This window comes from Heptranchias perlo, chromosome 10, assembly GCF_035084215.1.
Source record: "Heptranchias perlo isolate sHepPer1 chromosome 10, sHepPer1.hap1, whole genome shotgun sequence".
In the NCBI taxonomy this organism is placed as follows: Eukaryota; Metazoa; Chordata; class Chondrichthyes; order Hexanchiformes; family Hexanchidae; genus Heptranchias; species Heptranchias perlo.
In genome coordinates, this window is record NC_090334.1 from 6,464,000 (window position 1) to 6,480,201 (window position 16,202).

Below are 16,202 nucleotides of genomic sequence, written 5' to 3' on the forward strand. Positions count from 1 at the left end.
AACAACGGTACAACATTAGCAGTCCTCCAATCTGCCGGCACACGCCTCTAGGCAGCGAAGATTTGAAAATGATGGTCAGAGCCTCCGCTGTTTCCTCCCTTGCTTCTCTTAACAGCCTGGGATACATTTCATCCAGGCCTGGCGATTTATCTACTTTCAAAGATGCTAAACCCCTTAATATTTCCTCCCTCACCAAGTTTATCCCATCCAATGTTTCATTCCTCCTCCTCCTCCTCCTCAACATCTGCATTGTCCCCCTCTATTGTGAAGACAGATGCAAAGTATTCATTAAGAACCATGCCCACATCTTCTGCCTCCACACATAGGTGACCTTTTTGGTCTCTAATAGGCCCTACTCTTTCCTTAGTTATCCTCTTGCTCTCTATGTAATTTATAAAACATCTTTGGGTTTTTCTTGATTTTACTTGTCAGTATTTTTTCATGCCCTCTCTTTGCTTTCCTAATTTCCTTTTTAATTTCACCCCTGCACTTTCTATACTCCTCTAGGCTTTCTGCAGTATTGAGTTCTCGGTGTCTGACATAAGCTTCCCTTTTTTGCTATATCTTACCCTGTATGCTCCTTGACATCCAGGGGGCTCTAGATTTGGCAGTCCCACTCTTTTTCTTTGTGGGAACATATTTGCTCTGAACCCTCACTATCTCCCCGTTGAATGCCTCCCACTGTTCTGACACTGATGTACCTTCAAGTAGCTGTTTCTAGTCCACTTTTGCGAAATCACTTCTCGGCTTAGTAAAATTTGCCTTTCCCCAATTGAGAACTCTAACTCCTGTTCTATCTTTGTCCTTTTCCATAACTATGCTAAAACTAACTGAATTATGATCACTACCACAAAATGCTCTCCCGCTGATATTCCTTCCACCTGCCCAGCTTCATTCCCTAAAACTAAATCTAGAACTGCCCCCTCTCTTGTTGGGCTTGTTACATACTGACTAAAAAAGTTCTCCTGAATGCAATTTACGAATTTTGCGCCCTCTATACCTTTTACACTGATTCTATCCCAGTTAATACTAGGGTAGTTGAAATCCCCAATGTTACTGCCCTATTGTTTTTGCACTTCACAGAAATTTACCTACATATTTGCTCTTCTATCTCCCTCTGACTGTCTGGGGGTCTATAGCACTCTCCGAGCAGTGTGGTTGCCTCTTTTTTGTTCCTTACCTCAACCCATATGGCTTCATTTGATGATCCTTCTAACATATCATCCCTCCTCACAGCTGTAATTGTTTCCTTTACCAATATTGCCGCCCCTTACTTTTTTATCCACCTCTCTATCTCATCTGAAAACCGTGTAACCAGGAATGAGTATATTTAAATAGGGTCTGATAGTATCGGTGAGTTACATTTACAAAGTGATAGTATCTATGATTAATATTTTAACATGGTCTGGCAGTATCTATGAGGTACATTTACAGGGTGTGACAATATTTATGAGTAATATTAAAGCAGGGTTTGACAGTATCTGTGAGTAATATTTAAACAGGGCCTGACGGTATCTGTAATTAATACATAAGCAGGATATTAGAGTAAATGCTTTCTAGCCTCAGAATAAGCAAAGAACACTTTAAAACATTCATTCCAGGTATAGTACCACTCAAAAATAATTCTGTAGAGTAGCATTGGTAATTTAATGTTACAAATGCTGTTTGTAGGGTGGTAATTGTGTGTTACCATTGGCCGCAATACCCCTGGGCTAGGGAAGGGAAGAGCCAGTGTTGGCTGTCCAGTGCCCAGTGTCCATGCTGGAAAGAGCACGTGTACGTTCTTTGGGGAAGGACATGATCAGGCTAATGATGTGATGCTTCCGCACAGTTGTTAACACTCACTGTCTGCTTGTGGGTGATGTACACCACGCGCTTGTGAAACTTTGCCCCAGCATGAGTTAGCGAGGAGCACAGAACATCGCAATGGCAGTTCCTGGTCCCCATTTCCACAAAGGGAGGTGGATCAAGTGGAGGCAGTGATTGGCTGAGTTTGCGGGATTTTCCCAGTTTGATGAAGGAATTTGCTTTCTGTCCCAGGGCCCGGGAATGGTCGGAGATTGAGAAAATGCAAAAGCAGCGGCTGCAGCATCAAATGAAAGAAGATGGAGAGTTCTGGTGAGGATAAAAATTCCTGCTTCCTCATTTTCAAATACTGTGGCCAGGAATCTCCTCGGAACTGCTCCCGTTTTCCCTTCCCCTCCCCTTCCGTACCGTAAGTGAGGTGGATGTCCCTTCTACGGGATAAGCACGGTTTTCGTCGAAGTTATGGCAGTGAAGCTGGAGTAGCTCTAAGGAAATTCCTGGCTTCTGGCAATTGTCGGGTTATATCTGGAAACATCCATTTAAAGCTCTTACAGATTTTAATGTTTCTTGTCGTGTTGGCCCATTACGCTGACATCTGGATTCTCAGCTCGATTCTCCTTGGGGTGGCAGTGTTCCAGTGGACTGGGACTTCCGCCCGCCCCTCCGACACCTCCGCAACCCAACGCGTCAAGGTTCTTCACCCATGCACGGCAGATTCCCGGCAGGACACCCGCCACCAAGGTGGGAAGTCGCCATTGCCTGGCCACCAAATCCCGGCAGTGCCTCAGGGGGCATCTAAGGGGACAGAAGACCTCTGAAGATTGAGGAATCAGTGGCCTAGCAGGCCTCAGTAGGTGAATGGGAGTCCAGATTGTAGGGAGAGGAAGCCGCTACAGGGCTCTCTCCCTCCATTGGGGGAATCTCAGGGCCGTTACTGCTGCTTCCCAGGGGCCTACCACCACCTCCCACATGATGGCCCTGGGAAACAGCAGTAAGATAGATGGATACCAGGCAAGTATACCAGGGACTTAGGCCCTGCTCCCTTCCACCATTTGCATGTGACAGGTGGGAAAGGGGTGGTCAGCGGCAGCCCCGGTGGGGACAGGGGAGAAGGGGGATTGAGGTCGGGGCATGAAGCAGAGGTAGGCCTCACTGCCTGATTTTCTACCCATTCCTGCCGCTATGCCACCCGATTTCTGGCAGGATAGTGGAGGAAAACCCAGCCCTGATGTAAAAAGTAGCCACATGCATCATTGCCCAGCACTGATCAACACAAAAATATTAAACTTAACTCATACTTTTATCATTAAATGCCTAAGGTATAAGGAAAAAGGTAGGAATCATGGAATATGAGTGATTCCCAATAAATGACAGGATTTTCAAACATTGGACCGTGTGCAATACTTTGTGTTGCTGTCTATAGGATGTCTTTCGATGATTTCAAGAAGAATTTCACAAAGCTGGAGATTTGTAACCTCACACCAGATGCACTGGATGATGACAAGCTCCATAAGTGGACCGTGTCTATCAACGAAGGACGTTGGGTAAAAGGCTGTTCGGCTGGAGGATGCCGCAATTACCCAGGTGAGTCCTACCTCTCTCTTTTGTCAGCTGCACTTCTTCTCTTCCATCTTTCTCAATCACTTCTTTTGCTTCTCACGTTCTCCGTCTTCTTTCACTCTCTGGTTTCTTTCTCCTTTGTTTAATTTGTTCTTGTGATGTGGGCGATGTTAGCAAGACCACATTTGCTGCCCATCCTTGGTTGCCCTGAGAAGGTGCTGATGGTGCTTCCACAATAATGTTTAGTAGGAAATCTTCTTATTGCTGAACTTCATAGTGATTGTATACAACTGGGTGCTTGCTAGGCCACTTCAGAGGGCATTAAGAGTCAACCATATAGTGTGAGACTGGAGCCACTTGTAGGCCAGACCTGGTAGGGGTGGCATACCCCCTTCCCTAAAATAGTTAGGCTTTTACGACAATCTGAAGCTTTCATGGTTTATCTGGTGCCAGCCCACAAATTACCAGATTTATTGCTTCTCACCTTTGCTTTCTCTTTCTCCCTCCCTCTTTGGGTTTTATTCTTTGTGTTCCTTCTCTTTCTCTTGTTCTCTCAATTTCTTTATTCCTTTCCTTTCCTTGTTTTGCTCTGTCTTTCTCTCTCTTGTCTATTTGTGTGCACTCTCTCTCTTCCTTCTCTCTGTCTGTTCTTGCCTCTCTCTATCCCCTTGGTTTCTTTCTTTCTCTTTACTTTTAGACTCTGTAAGTACAGATCAGCCAAAGATAAATCTCTTTCCCTCCCATTCTTTCAATGAAGACACGTTCTGGACAAACCCACAGTACCGTCTGAAACTCTTTGAGGAGGACGATGATCCAGATGACGCCGAGGTCCTCTGTACATTTGTCGTTGCTCTTATGCAAAAGAATCGTCGGAAGGAGCGCAAGATGGGCGTCAGCTTCCATACCATTGGATTTGCTATTTATGAGGTAAAATCTGAAGATAAGAGTTGGGAAATTTGCGCAGTATTTAGAGATTGGACTACAAATTAACACTACACCACGGCACCAAACTGGTCATAATTTGGCATCAATTAGGTAATTTCAGGCAGAAAGAGCATGACAAAAGCTGTTGTGATAAAGGAAGTGCTCATGTAGTAAGAAAGAACTTGCGTTTATATAGCGCCTTACACAACCTCAGGATGTCCTCAAGTCCTTCGCAGCCAATGAAGTACTTTTGAAATGCAGTCACTGTTGTAATGTAGGGAAACATAGCAGCCTGTTTGCACACAGCAAGCTCCCTCAAACAGCAATGATGATCTGGTTTAGTGAAATAAAAACAGAAAATGCTGGAGAAGCTCAGCAAGTCAGGCAACATCTGTGGAGAGAGAAACAGAGTTAACGTTTCAGGTCGAAGACCTTTCGTCAGAAGTGGAAGATGTTAAAGAGTTAAAGTTTTTAAGCAAGTACAGAGCCAGGGAAAGGGGGGGAGGGAGGGAAAGAACAAAAGGGAAGGTCTGCGATAGGGTAGAAGACACGAGTGATTAAATGACAAAAGGAATGATGGTGCAAGGTAATGGGACAGGTTAGATTCATCAGGAGTAGCTGTAAATGGCAGCAGCAGAACCATTACCAGCACTAGCTGACCGAATAAAATGGGAGCAGTGGTTATGATCTGAAGTTATTGAAGTCAATGTTGAGTCTGGAAGGTTGTAAAGTGCCTCAATGAAAGATGGGGTGTTGTTCCTCAAGCTTCCATTGAGCTTCATTGGAACAGTGTAAAAGGCCGAGGACAGAGAGGTCAGAGTGGGAGTGGGATGGGGAATTAAAATGGCAAGTGACCAACAGGTCAGGGCCACACTTGCGGACATAGTGGAGGTGTTCAGCAAAGCGATCACCCAATCTGTGTTTGGTCTCCCCAATGTAGAGGAGACCGCATCGTGAGCAGTGAATACAGCATAGTAAATTAAAAGAAGTACAAGTAAACTGCTGTTTCACCTGGAAGGAATGTTTGGGGCCCTGGATAGTGGGAAGAGAGGAGGTGAAGGGGCAGGTGTTGCATCTCCTGCGCTGGCTCGGGAAGGTGTCGTGGGGAGGAGAGTGGGTGTTGGGGTGATGGAAGAGTGGACCAGGGTGTCGTGGAGGGAGCAGTCCCTTCGGAATGCTGAAAGGGGAGGGGAGCGGAAGATGTGTTTGGTGGTGAGATCGCGCTGGAGGTGGTGGAAATGGCAGAGGATGATCCGTTGAATGTGGAGGCTGGTGGGGTGGAAGGTGAGGACAAGGGGGACCCTATCATGGTTCTGGGAGGTAAGGAAAGGGGTGCGGGAAATAGGATGGACACGGTGGAGGGCCCTGTCAACTGCAGTGGAGGGCAATCCTCAGTTGAGGAAAAAGGAAGACATATCGGAAGCACTGGTGCGGAAGGTGGTATCGTCTGAACAGATGCGACAGAGACGGAGAAACTGGGAAAAGGGAATAGAGTCCTTACAGGAAGCGGGGTGGGAGGAAGTGTAATCAATGTAGCTGTGGTAGTTGGAGGGCTTATAATAGATATCGGTTGACAGCCAATTCCCAGAAATGGAGATTAGAGGGGTCGAGGAAGGGAAGGGAAGAGTCGGAGATGGATCATGTGAAGGTGAAGGAAAGGTGGAAATTGGAAGCAAAGTTGATGAAATTTTCCAGTTCGGGGCGAGAGCAGGAAACGGCACCGATACAGTCAACAATGTACCGGAAAAAAGAGGTGAGGGAGGGGTCCTGAGTAGGACTGGAACAAAGAATATTTCACGGATCGCACAAAAAGGCTGGCATTGCTGGGACCCATACGAGTTCCCATAGCAACATCTTTTATTTGGAGGAAGTGAGTGGAGTCAAAGGAGTTGTTGTTCAGCGTAAGAACAAGTTCAGCCCGGCGGAGGAGGATGGTGGTGGATGGGGATTGATTGAGCCTCCATTCAAGGAAGAAGCGGAGGGCTCGCAGGCCGTCCTGGTGGGGGATGGAGGTGTAGAGGGACTGGACGTCCGTGGTGAAAAGGAGATAGTTGGGCCGGAAAACTGGAAACTGTTAAAGTGGCAGAGGGCGCACATTGATTTCAATAACTTCAGATCATAATCACTGCTCCCATTTTATCGGTCAGCTAGTGCTGGTAATGGTTCTGCTGCTGCCATTTACAGCTACTCCTGATCAATCTTTTGTTTCTTAACCTGTCCCATTACCACCTTCCTTGCCTTGCCTGGTTATGATCTGAAGTTATTGAAGTCAATGTTGAGTCTGGAAGGTTGTAAAGTGCCATGCCTTCAGCTGCCTAGACCCTAAGATGTGGAATTCCCTCCCTAAACTTCTCTACCTCTATCCTCCTTTAAGATGCTCCTTGACCAAGCTTTTGGTCACCTGTCCCAATACCTCCTTATGTGGCTCGGTGTCAAATCTTGTTTGATAATCGCTCCTGTGAAGTTCCTTGGGACGTTTTACTACATTAAAGGCGCTATATAAACGCAAGATGTTGTTGTTGTAACCAAAGACCAGACAGAGACGGGAAGGATGGGAATATAGAGACTAAATTTAATGAAAATGGAATCAGTTTAGCAAAATTCTATAAAGAAACCTAAAAGCAACTGTTCAGTTCAGATATCATGGAAGAGTGCTACAGGGAACCAAGAACTGGCCTGTGGAAGAGAGTGAGGGCTTTGGTGGACTGAAACTGGCCCGAGCTTATTTCAGGTCACACCGCGGTACATTTTCATCTTCACTGCACTGCGGTAATCTGGTGCAGAGGATTCCATGCCCGTTCTCAAAGCTGCCTGATTTTCAATCCATTGAAATCAATGGTGGGTTCTATAATGGGTAGATGATTTGCTCCACCACATTATTTCTCTTGCAGTGAGGATAAAAATTTACCCCACTGTCAGCCAGCAGACAGGGGAGATCTCAATCCCCTCTGGGCTGGATTTGAACCCATGCACCATCCAGTATCTTTCTTACGCCTTTTTCAAAGCATTGAAAAGCTTGGAACCTTTGTAACCAATCTGTAACACATATATCGTCATTTTATTTCTATTCCCCCCCGCCTTCTCTCCTGCAAGTGCTGACCTTTGCTGAGGTACAGACCTACAGGCTCTCCTGGTAACTCAGTCAAGAACCGTTCTTTACATGTGAGCCTAGAGTTTGTCAGGAGGCAAATCAACTGTGGGGCTGGGTCATCACAGCCTGGCTTGATTCTCTTCTCACCCAGCATCCACACGTGTGCACCTTATGACTGGGGTCACCGCATGGTGATCAGTAGTGCGGACTCTGACCATTTTAACTTGCTTAATCCACATACGTGCACACATCCAAACACACACCAAGTTAGATTGACAAATTACTATCAATGCATGAATGTGTTGGTTTGTGTGGAGTTTGCTCTTTTAACATTTTTCTTTCCTTTGTTGTAGGTGCCCAAAGAGGTAAATAAGCAAGTACAGGATGACCATGGATTGCTGTAACATACTTCTAACATGTTTGCTGTTACAAGTTTATGGTGACATGTTTGTTATAACATTTGTTGTAATATTTGCTTTGACTGATTTGCTATAACACATTTGCTGTGTCTTGTTTTCTATGTGGTGTCCCATTCTGAAAGGGCTTGAAATGATTTTTTCCACTTCAATCTGGTTGGGCTTCAGCTAAACAAATTTGCCCTGGTTGGAGATTCCATTCCTGTTTTTACTCCTCACTTTTGTGGTCATTCTTCTGTGGAACTGTCTGGAGAAATCCCGCTATATAATCTTACATGGTGGACAGCAAATCATTCCTCTCAATCATAGAATAATAGATTGATACAGCACAGAAGGAGGCTGACTGGCCTGTAATTGCCGGGTTTATCCCTCTCCCCTTTTTTGAACAGGGGTGTAATATTTGCAATCCTCCAGTCCTCTGGCACCAGCCCCATATCTAAGGAGGATTGGAAGATTGTGGCCAGAGTCTCTGCAATTTCTATCCTTACTTCCCTCAGTAACCTAGGATGCATCTCATCTGGACCTGGACGTTTCTACTTTGAGTACTGCCAATCTTTTAAGTACCTCCTTTATCTATTTTTATCCTATCCAATATCACTACTTCCTCTTCCTTTACTGCTACGATGGCAGCATCCTCTTCTCTAGTGAAGACAGATGAAGTATTCATTTAGTACCTCAGACATACCCTCTGCCTCTACAAGAAGATCTTTTTTGGCCCTAATTGGTCCCACCCTTCCTTTGACTACCTTTTTACTATTTATATGTTTAGCAGTGACTTTTGGGTTCCCTTTTATGTTAGCCGCTAATCTATTCTCATTCTTTGCCCCTCTTATTCCCCTTTTTAAAATCTCCTCTGTACTTTCTGTATCCAGCTTGGTTCTCAACCTTACACGTCATCTGCCTCCTTTTTCTGATTCATTTTAATCTCGATATCTTTAGTCATCCAGGGAGCTCTAGCTTTGGATGTCCTTCCTTGCCCTTTTGTAGGAATGTGTCTGCTCTGTACCTGAACCATCTCTTCCTTGAAGGCCTCCCATTGTTCAATTACTGTTTTGCTTACCAATTTTTGATTCTAATCCACCTGGGCAAGATCCCTTTTTAACTCACTGAAATTAGCCCTCCTCCATTGAAGTATTTTTCTGCTTGATTGTTCCTTGTCCTTTTCCATAACTATTCTAAACCTAATGATATTATGATCACTGTTCCCCAAATGCTCCCCCACTGAAACATGCTCCACTGGCCCCACTTCATGCCCCAGAACTAGATCCAGCACTGCTTCCTTCCTCGTTGGGCTGGAAACACACTGATCGAGAAAGTTCTCTTGTACACATTTCAGAAATTCCTCCCCCTCTTTGCCCTTTACATTCTTACTTTCCCAGTCTATATTGGGATAATTGAAGTCCCCCACTTTCACCACTCTATAGTTCTTGCATTGTTCTGTAATTTGCCTGCAAACGTTCTCCTCTATCTCCTTCCCACTATTTGGTGGCCTATAGTATACACCCAGTAGTGTAATAGCTCCTCTATTGTTCCTTAATTCTAAGCAAATAGATTGTGTCTTTGACCCCTCAACTACATCATCCCTTTCCAGTACTATAATAGTTTCTTTGATCAATACTGCCACCCCGCCTCCTTTCTTTTCTTCCCTATCTTTCCTGAATACCTTGTAGCCAGGAATATTAAGTTCACAATCCCCCCCTTCTTCGAGCCAGATCGCTGTCATTGCCACTATATCGTAGTCCCATGTGGTGACTTGTGCCTACAGCTTAAGTTTGGTTTTATTAATTGTTCCTCTCACTTTATTTTTAACAGTTTTTTTGTATTTATGTTCCATAACTTTATCTGTTCCCTGACCATTTATGTTACCCTTATTCCTTTTCTTGGTCTGACCTTTACTCTCATCTCTTATTTCTTTTGTCTTCAGGCTACTGTTAGTTCTATCAAATCCCTCCCCTCATCTTACTAGTTTAAAGTCCTATCCACAGCCCTATTCATCTTTTCCGCTAAGACCTTGGTCCCATTCTGGTTCAGGTGCAGTCCGCCCCAACAGTACAGCTCCTTCCTGTCCCAGTACAGGTGCCAGTGTCCCAAGAAATGGAACCCCTCCTTCCCACACCAGTCTTTCAGCCACACATTCACCTTCCTGATCTGTCTATCCCTATGCCAATTAGCACATGGCTCGGTTAGTAATCCCGAGATTATCACCCATGGGGTCCTGCTTTTTAATTTAATTCCTAGCTCCTTATACTCCCGTATTAAATTTTCCTTTTCAACCCCCTGACTGATTCTCCATCTGTGGCCTTTAGCGGTGAAGAACTTTTTCCTCAATTCACTTTTAATTGGCTCAGTTTAAAGATTCTGTCCCCTTGTTCTGAATTCTCCTGCCAGTGGGAAGAGTTATTCCCTATCAACCCTGCCAGTCCTCCCAGAACCCATGTACATTGTCCAGTTTGATTTTACTGCCGGAACGGAGAAGTGTATAAGTTTATTCACTTGTTTCTTCTTCCTAGATGCATGGCAATAAGCAACATCTTCCCAAAGATTTCTTCCTCTACCAGGCCTCTAAAAGCAGGTCTAAGTCGTACATTAACCTACGGGAGATATCGCAGCGTTTCAGCCTCCCCCCGGGGGAGTATGTCATCGTCCCTTCCACATACGATCCACACCACGAGGCAGACTTCGTCCTCAGGGTCTTCTCGGAAAAGCAGAACCTGTCAGAGTAAGTCAGCTCTCAGGGGACACAAGTGAGGGGGGAGACCAGGGTAGGAACTGGTGCAGTACTGAAGGAGAGCTGCCTTGTCAGCAGTGCCCTCCTTGTGTTAAATTGATGTCCCTTCTGCCTGTTCAGGCCTGATATAAAAGAGCCCATTGCACTGTTCAAAAGAAGAGCAGGGAATTTTCCCAATGTCCTGGCAAACATTCCTCCTTCATCCAACACCACCCAAAAGAAAAGATTAACTGGTTATTCATGTCTCTGCAGCTTGTGGGTTCTTTCTGTGCACAGAATGGCTGCCATGTCTACCTACGTAAAAGCAGTCAGTGCACTTCAAAGTAGTTAATTGTTTGTGAAGCGGATTGAGGCGTTTCTGAGAGATGTGATAAAGCGTTTTATAAACGTAAATTTATGTTTCTTTCAGATCTCTCTTTGCCGCTGTGTGTCCCTTTGTTACTTATCACCAGAGTTATTCTCAAGGTGTCTTAAAGGGACGGTCTCGCCACCAGACCCTCCTGTAAAAATTAGGCCGTTGTACGATCAGCTGGTTAATTTTTTTTCCCGATTAATTTTTGTTATTGTTAAACAGTGAGCCCCAGCTACCCCTCATAGCTCATTTGCTATAGGCCTTGAGCCGTTTGTGATTTGATCCCAGTCAGTGCTGAGTCACCAAATGTAAGCTGGAGTGGCAGCAGAGGTCCCCTGAGCTAGAAATAGGAAACTTCAGCCAAATTCCTGCCGCTGTTCACTATCCAGTGACCCTGCTGAGAAGTGCCCATGTGTGGAAGTTGACTGATCGCAGGATTGGGCTCCACTGTGATGCCTGCCACAGTGGAATAGCCTGCGGGCACTCACTATCAACACTTGCACATGAAGAATGGCTGCTTGGCTGAGGTCCTGGAGGAATGGTAACTGTGCCGCAGCGAAGAGTCAGTGCCTTCAGGAACGGAAAAGTTAGATATGCAGGGTGGAAAGGCAATAAACAGTGGGGTAAATGTAACGTTGCCAGTGGGGAACAGGAGTTGGAGAATCGGCACTGCGGTGTTCGAGCCTTGACTCCAATCCGCTCTCCCTTCGAGTGAGATTCCCTGCCGAGTGTGCCCCTGTGGTGGATTTACCCTAATAGATCTTGTTGATCTAACTGGGGGTGGGGGGGGGGGGTGGGATTACATTGGAGGATCTTACAGATTCCGATAGTGTAAAACAGCTAAGGGTCGTATCAGTAACTGGGAGGGTTTGGGCCTGTGTGTCAATTCAGCTCCCTCACACATCCAGCCTACAAGGCAATTCCACCAATGAGCTCATCACTGGCTCTGATGGATTTTCAAATTACTTTAAAAAAATACTTAAATCATAGAAAAACTCTCAGCCTCAAAGAAAAATTAACTACACTATTCAGTAAAGTTTTAAAGATGTTTTAACTTATAATTCTGCTGTATTTAAAACAACTTTTTTCTCTCTCTGCCCCATACCACATCCAGTCTTCCCAGACAGCAGACAGCACGTCACCCAAGGGCTGATCACCATGAGGCACACAGGACTGGCTCCCACTGGGAAACATCCGCCCTGTGGGCTCGCTGGTGGCGCGGCCAAAGTCAGCAAGTCTGCCCCATACTGGAGCAAGGGCACAGGCGGCACTGAACCTGCCCACAAAATGGTGCCATTCAAAAGTACAAAATAGTTTGAACAAAAACCAAATCCGTTTGTCCTCAGACCATGCCACATGCAAACTTGATGCCATCTGTGCTCAGGGCTGCGCATTCAGGGATAATCTCTCACCCTGGTAGCCAACCATGTGGAAAAATTGCCCACCAAGCCCTTCAATGTAGAGCCAGGCCTTCCCATTTCACAGTCTGGGAGAAGAGTGTCCAACGAGACAGTAGGAGAGAAAATGGTAGAATTCAAAAGTCTGAAATGCTGATAGACAATGTAAATCACTATCACTTGGATTGGTGTTTTGCATAAATAGAGTTCACCTGGAGTACTGTGTACAATTTTGGTCTCCTTACCTAAGAAAGGATATACTGCCATAGAGGGAGTGCAGCGAAGGTTCACCAGACTGATTCCTAGGATGGCGGGACTGTTGTATGAGGAGAGATTGAGTAGACTAGGCCTGTATTCTCTAGAGTTTAGAAGAATGAGAGGTGATCTCATTGAAACATTCAAAATTCTTACAGGGCTCGACAGGGTAGATGCAGGGAGGATGTTTTCCCTGGCTGGGGAGTCTAGAACTAGGGGTCACAATCTCAGGAGAACCAATCATCCGATAAAACCAGGTAACCATTGTTCCCACTTTCCTCTCCCCATGAATTTTCCACTCTCCACTTTTCAAAGTCACCTTCATTTTCATCCTTTTCAGAGAAGCCATTCAGAACCATAGCATGCGTCATCAGTGATTCACCATACATCAGCCTTTCTGCCTTGTCTAAGTTGCTCAGAGAAACTCCAAATAGTAGCTCTCGGTTAAGTGCTTTGGGGTCATTGATCCCCAGCTTGCTGCAAAATTGTTTCCCTACGTTGCAACCAAACCAGACTGCCTCTCCATCCTTGATGGAAGCAGTGGCCATTTGCTTTAACACCTCAATTGGCTGGTTGATGTTACCAGGGTAGGCCATTTAGGACTGAGATGAGGAGAAATTTCTCCACTCAGAGGGTGGTGAATCTTTGGAATTCTCTACCCAGAGGGCTGTGGAGGCTCAGTCATCGAGTGTATTCAAAACAGAGATTGATAGATTTCTAGATATTAAAGGCATCAAGGGATATGGGGATGGTGCAGGAAAATGATGTTGAGGTAGAAGATCAGCCATGATCTTGTTGAATGGCGGAGCAGGCTCGAGGGGCTGGATGGCCTACTCCTGCTCCTATTTCTTATGTTCTTATGTTCACCATTCAGGAAAGCTGCAACCTCCTCATGAGGAAAACTTGAGACTTGAAAATTATGTGCCAGGCCTTCCTGTTTAGCACTGATGTCATCACCAGGCCTTTGTGTTTATGTTGTCACCAGATTTTAGTGTCTAACGTAGGATTTTCACAAAAGGCTTCCCATCTTCAGAAATTTCTAGTTAGCCAGTTTCATAATCACATGGTCTGGTTCAAAGCCTATTTTAAAATAGGATTCAGGCCTTCTTGTGAAAACTGGGAACATTTTGAAGCCTTCAGGATGTGACTAGTGGTGTCCCCCAGGGATCTGTTCTGGGGCCACAGCTATTCACTATATTTATCAACGACTTGGATGAAGGAATAGAGAGCCATGTATCCAAGCTTGCTGATGACACTAAGTTAGGTGGGAACAGAAAGTTGCAAAGGGACATTGATAGATTAAGTGAGTGGGCAAAACTGTGGCAGATGGAGTTCAATGTGGGAAAGTGCGAGATCATCCACTTTGGACCTAAGAAACATAGATCAGAGTATTTTCTAAATGGTGAGAAGCTAGGAACTGTGGATGAACAGAGAGATTTAGGGGTCCAAGTACAGAAATCACTAAAAGCTGGTGGACGGGTACAAAAAATAATTAAAAAGGCTAATAGAATGTTGGCCTTTATCTCAAGGGGTCTGGAATACAAAGGGGTGGAAGTTATGTTACAGCTGTGCTGAGCTCTGGTTAGACCCGATCTGGAGTACTGCATGCAGTTCCGGGCACCACACCTCAGGAAGGGTATATTGGCCTTGGAGGGGGTACTGCGCAGTTTCACCAGAATGATACCGGGGCTAAAAGGGTTAAATTATGAGGACAGGTTGCATAGACGAGTCTTGAAGTCCCTTGAGTATAGAAGATAAAAGGGTCATCTAATTGAGGTGTTTAAGATGATTAAAGGATTTGAAAGGGTAGATAGAGAGAAACTATTTCCTCTGGTGGGGGAGTCCAGAACAAGGGGCATAACCTTAAAATTAGAGCTAGACTGTTCAGGGGTAATGTCAGGAAGCACTTCTTCACACAAAGAGGAGTGGAAATCTGGAACTCTCTCCCCCAAAAAGCTGTTGAGGCTGGAGGTTAATTAAAAATTTCAAAACTGAGATTGATAGACTTTTATTAGGTAAGGGTATGAAGGGTTATGGAACCAAAGCGGGTAAATGGAGTTAAGATACAGATCAGCCATGATCTAATTGAATGGTGGAACAGGCTTGAGGGGCTGAAAGGCCTCCTCCTGTTCCTATGTTCAGATTCAGATTCCTTTGATTGTTCTGAGGCTTCCTGTTTAAACTGGGATTTAGGCCTTCTTGTTTAAACTGGGATTGTCTTACAGCCTTTCTTTAATTATATTTGTTCTGGGGATGCAAGTGACACTGGAAAGGCCTTGTTTATTGCCTAGTTGCCCTCAGAAGGTGGTGGGCCTTCTCCTGTGAGCAATTTTTTTTGCACAACTGAATGGCTTGGTAGACCATTAAGAGAGCATTAAGAGTCAAACAGATAGTGTGGGATTGGAGTCACATCTAGGGGTGCCATGTTCCCTTCCCTGAAGGACATTAATGAACCAGTTTGGTTTTTATGACAATCCAACAACTTTCATAGTCAGTTATTCTGGTGCTAGCCCAGACTTTAAATTTAATTTCGCAACTTGCTATAGTGGGATTATGAACCCATGACCTCTGGCATCCTAGTCCAGTACCATAACCACACCCAGTTAAACCAGAATTGTTAGCAGGTATTCCTGTTTACATATCGACACTGAGTCCTCCTCATGTTTGCAAACTGGAGAAATCATTGGGCAGTACAATCACTTCTCACCAGGACTTCTTGGGACAACCTGAAGTTAAGTACAATTTACAACTGAAGGAATTTAGAAGAAGTTGTTTAATTTCCTATAATAAATGCGTGATTTATTTATTTCAGGGAAACTGAGAACCAGATCATAGCTGACAACCCTGAGGTTTGTACCTTCTTTAATTCTCTTCACCTTTTTACTTTTGAACATAATTATTATCATTTTTTTATGTATTAAGAAGGTTTGCCAAGAACCCTTCCAGCGCAATCTCTGTTCCCAACAGGCTCTGTGACAGATCACATTCTGGTAAGTTCAATCCCCTTTTACTTCTGGGGTTACAGCCAGGAACTCCTTTGGAGCTTTTCCTGTTGCGCTGTTTATGAGTGGAATTGGGGTTTCCTCCGAACCTTCGCCAAACTTACCCCGGCAGAGCAGGAGAAGCCTGAGGAAATCCCCGGAGTGTGTGTTTAAGTGGCTTGTTTACTTGCCAAGCACATTGCTGAATGGCAAGTCTCCTGTAATAGCTACACCTTCATACCCTCTTCATACTAAATAAGGTACTGAGTGACGTAGTGGATTAAAACTTTCCTTTCATTTCTGGGACCTGGGTTTGAATGCAGCCCAAACTAATGGGGTGAAAATCCCCTCTGTTTTCTGGCTGTGCGGATTCTATGTGACATGTGTTTGAGCAGGCACAACCCTGCACGGCCCTATGGCTAATAGTTCGACACTAGTTGCCAATCCCACTCAGCAAAGCCCCAGGACATCTGCTGTGGTAAGTGGAAGTTCTGTATAGTACATCTGGGGTTGAGGCTCATTGTTGGGGCAGAGTTGAACCATTCCAACCATTTTATAGCCGGCCTAAGAACTTGATGTTGACAATGGATGCCTAAAACAGAAAGGGCCCCATTCCCTAGCACCAACATCTCTCATCTTGATGAACACAAGGGGAGGGGTGGTGGGGGTGGGGGGGGGGTGTGGGGTGGTTA

At 45.1% G+C, this 16,202-nt stretch overlaps 1 protein-coding gene across 1 annotated transcript in view; it reads left to right on the plus strand.

The window, feature by feature from the left end:
• Positions 1-16,202, plus strand: part of capn3a (calpain 3a, (p94)) — a 214,451-nt gene that overhangs the window by 163,483 nt on the left and 34,766 nt on the right. The window contains exons 8-13 of the mRNA XM_067991181.1: positions 2,041-2,118; positions 3,230-3,390; positions 4,124-4,293; positions 7,735-7,746; positions 10,308-10,516; positions 15,342-15,378. Of these exons, the coding sequence (XP_067847282.1) occupies positions 2,041-2,118; positions 3,230-3,390; positions 4,124-4,293; positions 7,735-7,746; positions 10,308-10,516; positions 15,342-15,378 (667 nt within the window). The remainder of the gene's footprint in view (positions 1-2,040; positions 2,119-3,229; positions 3,391-4,123; positions 4,294-7,734; positions 7,747-10,307; positions 10,517-15,341; positions 15,379-16,202) is intronic.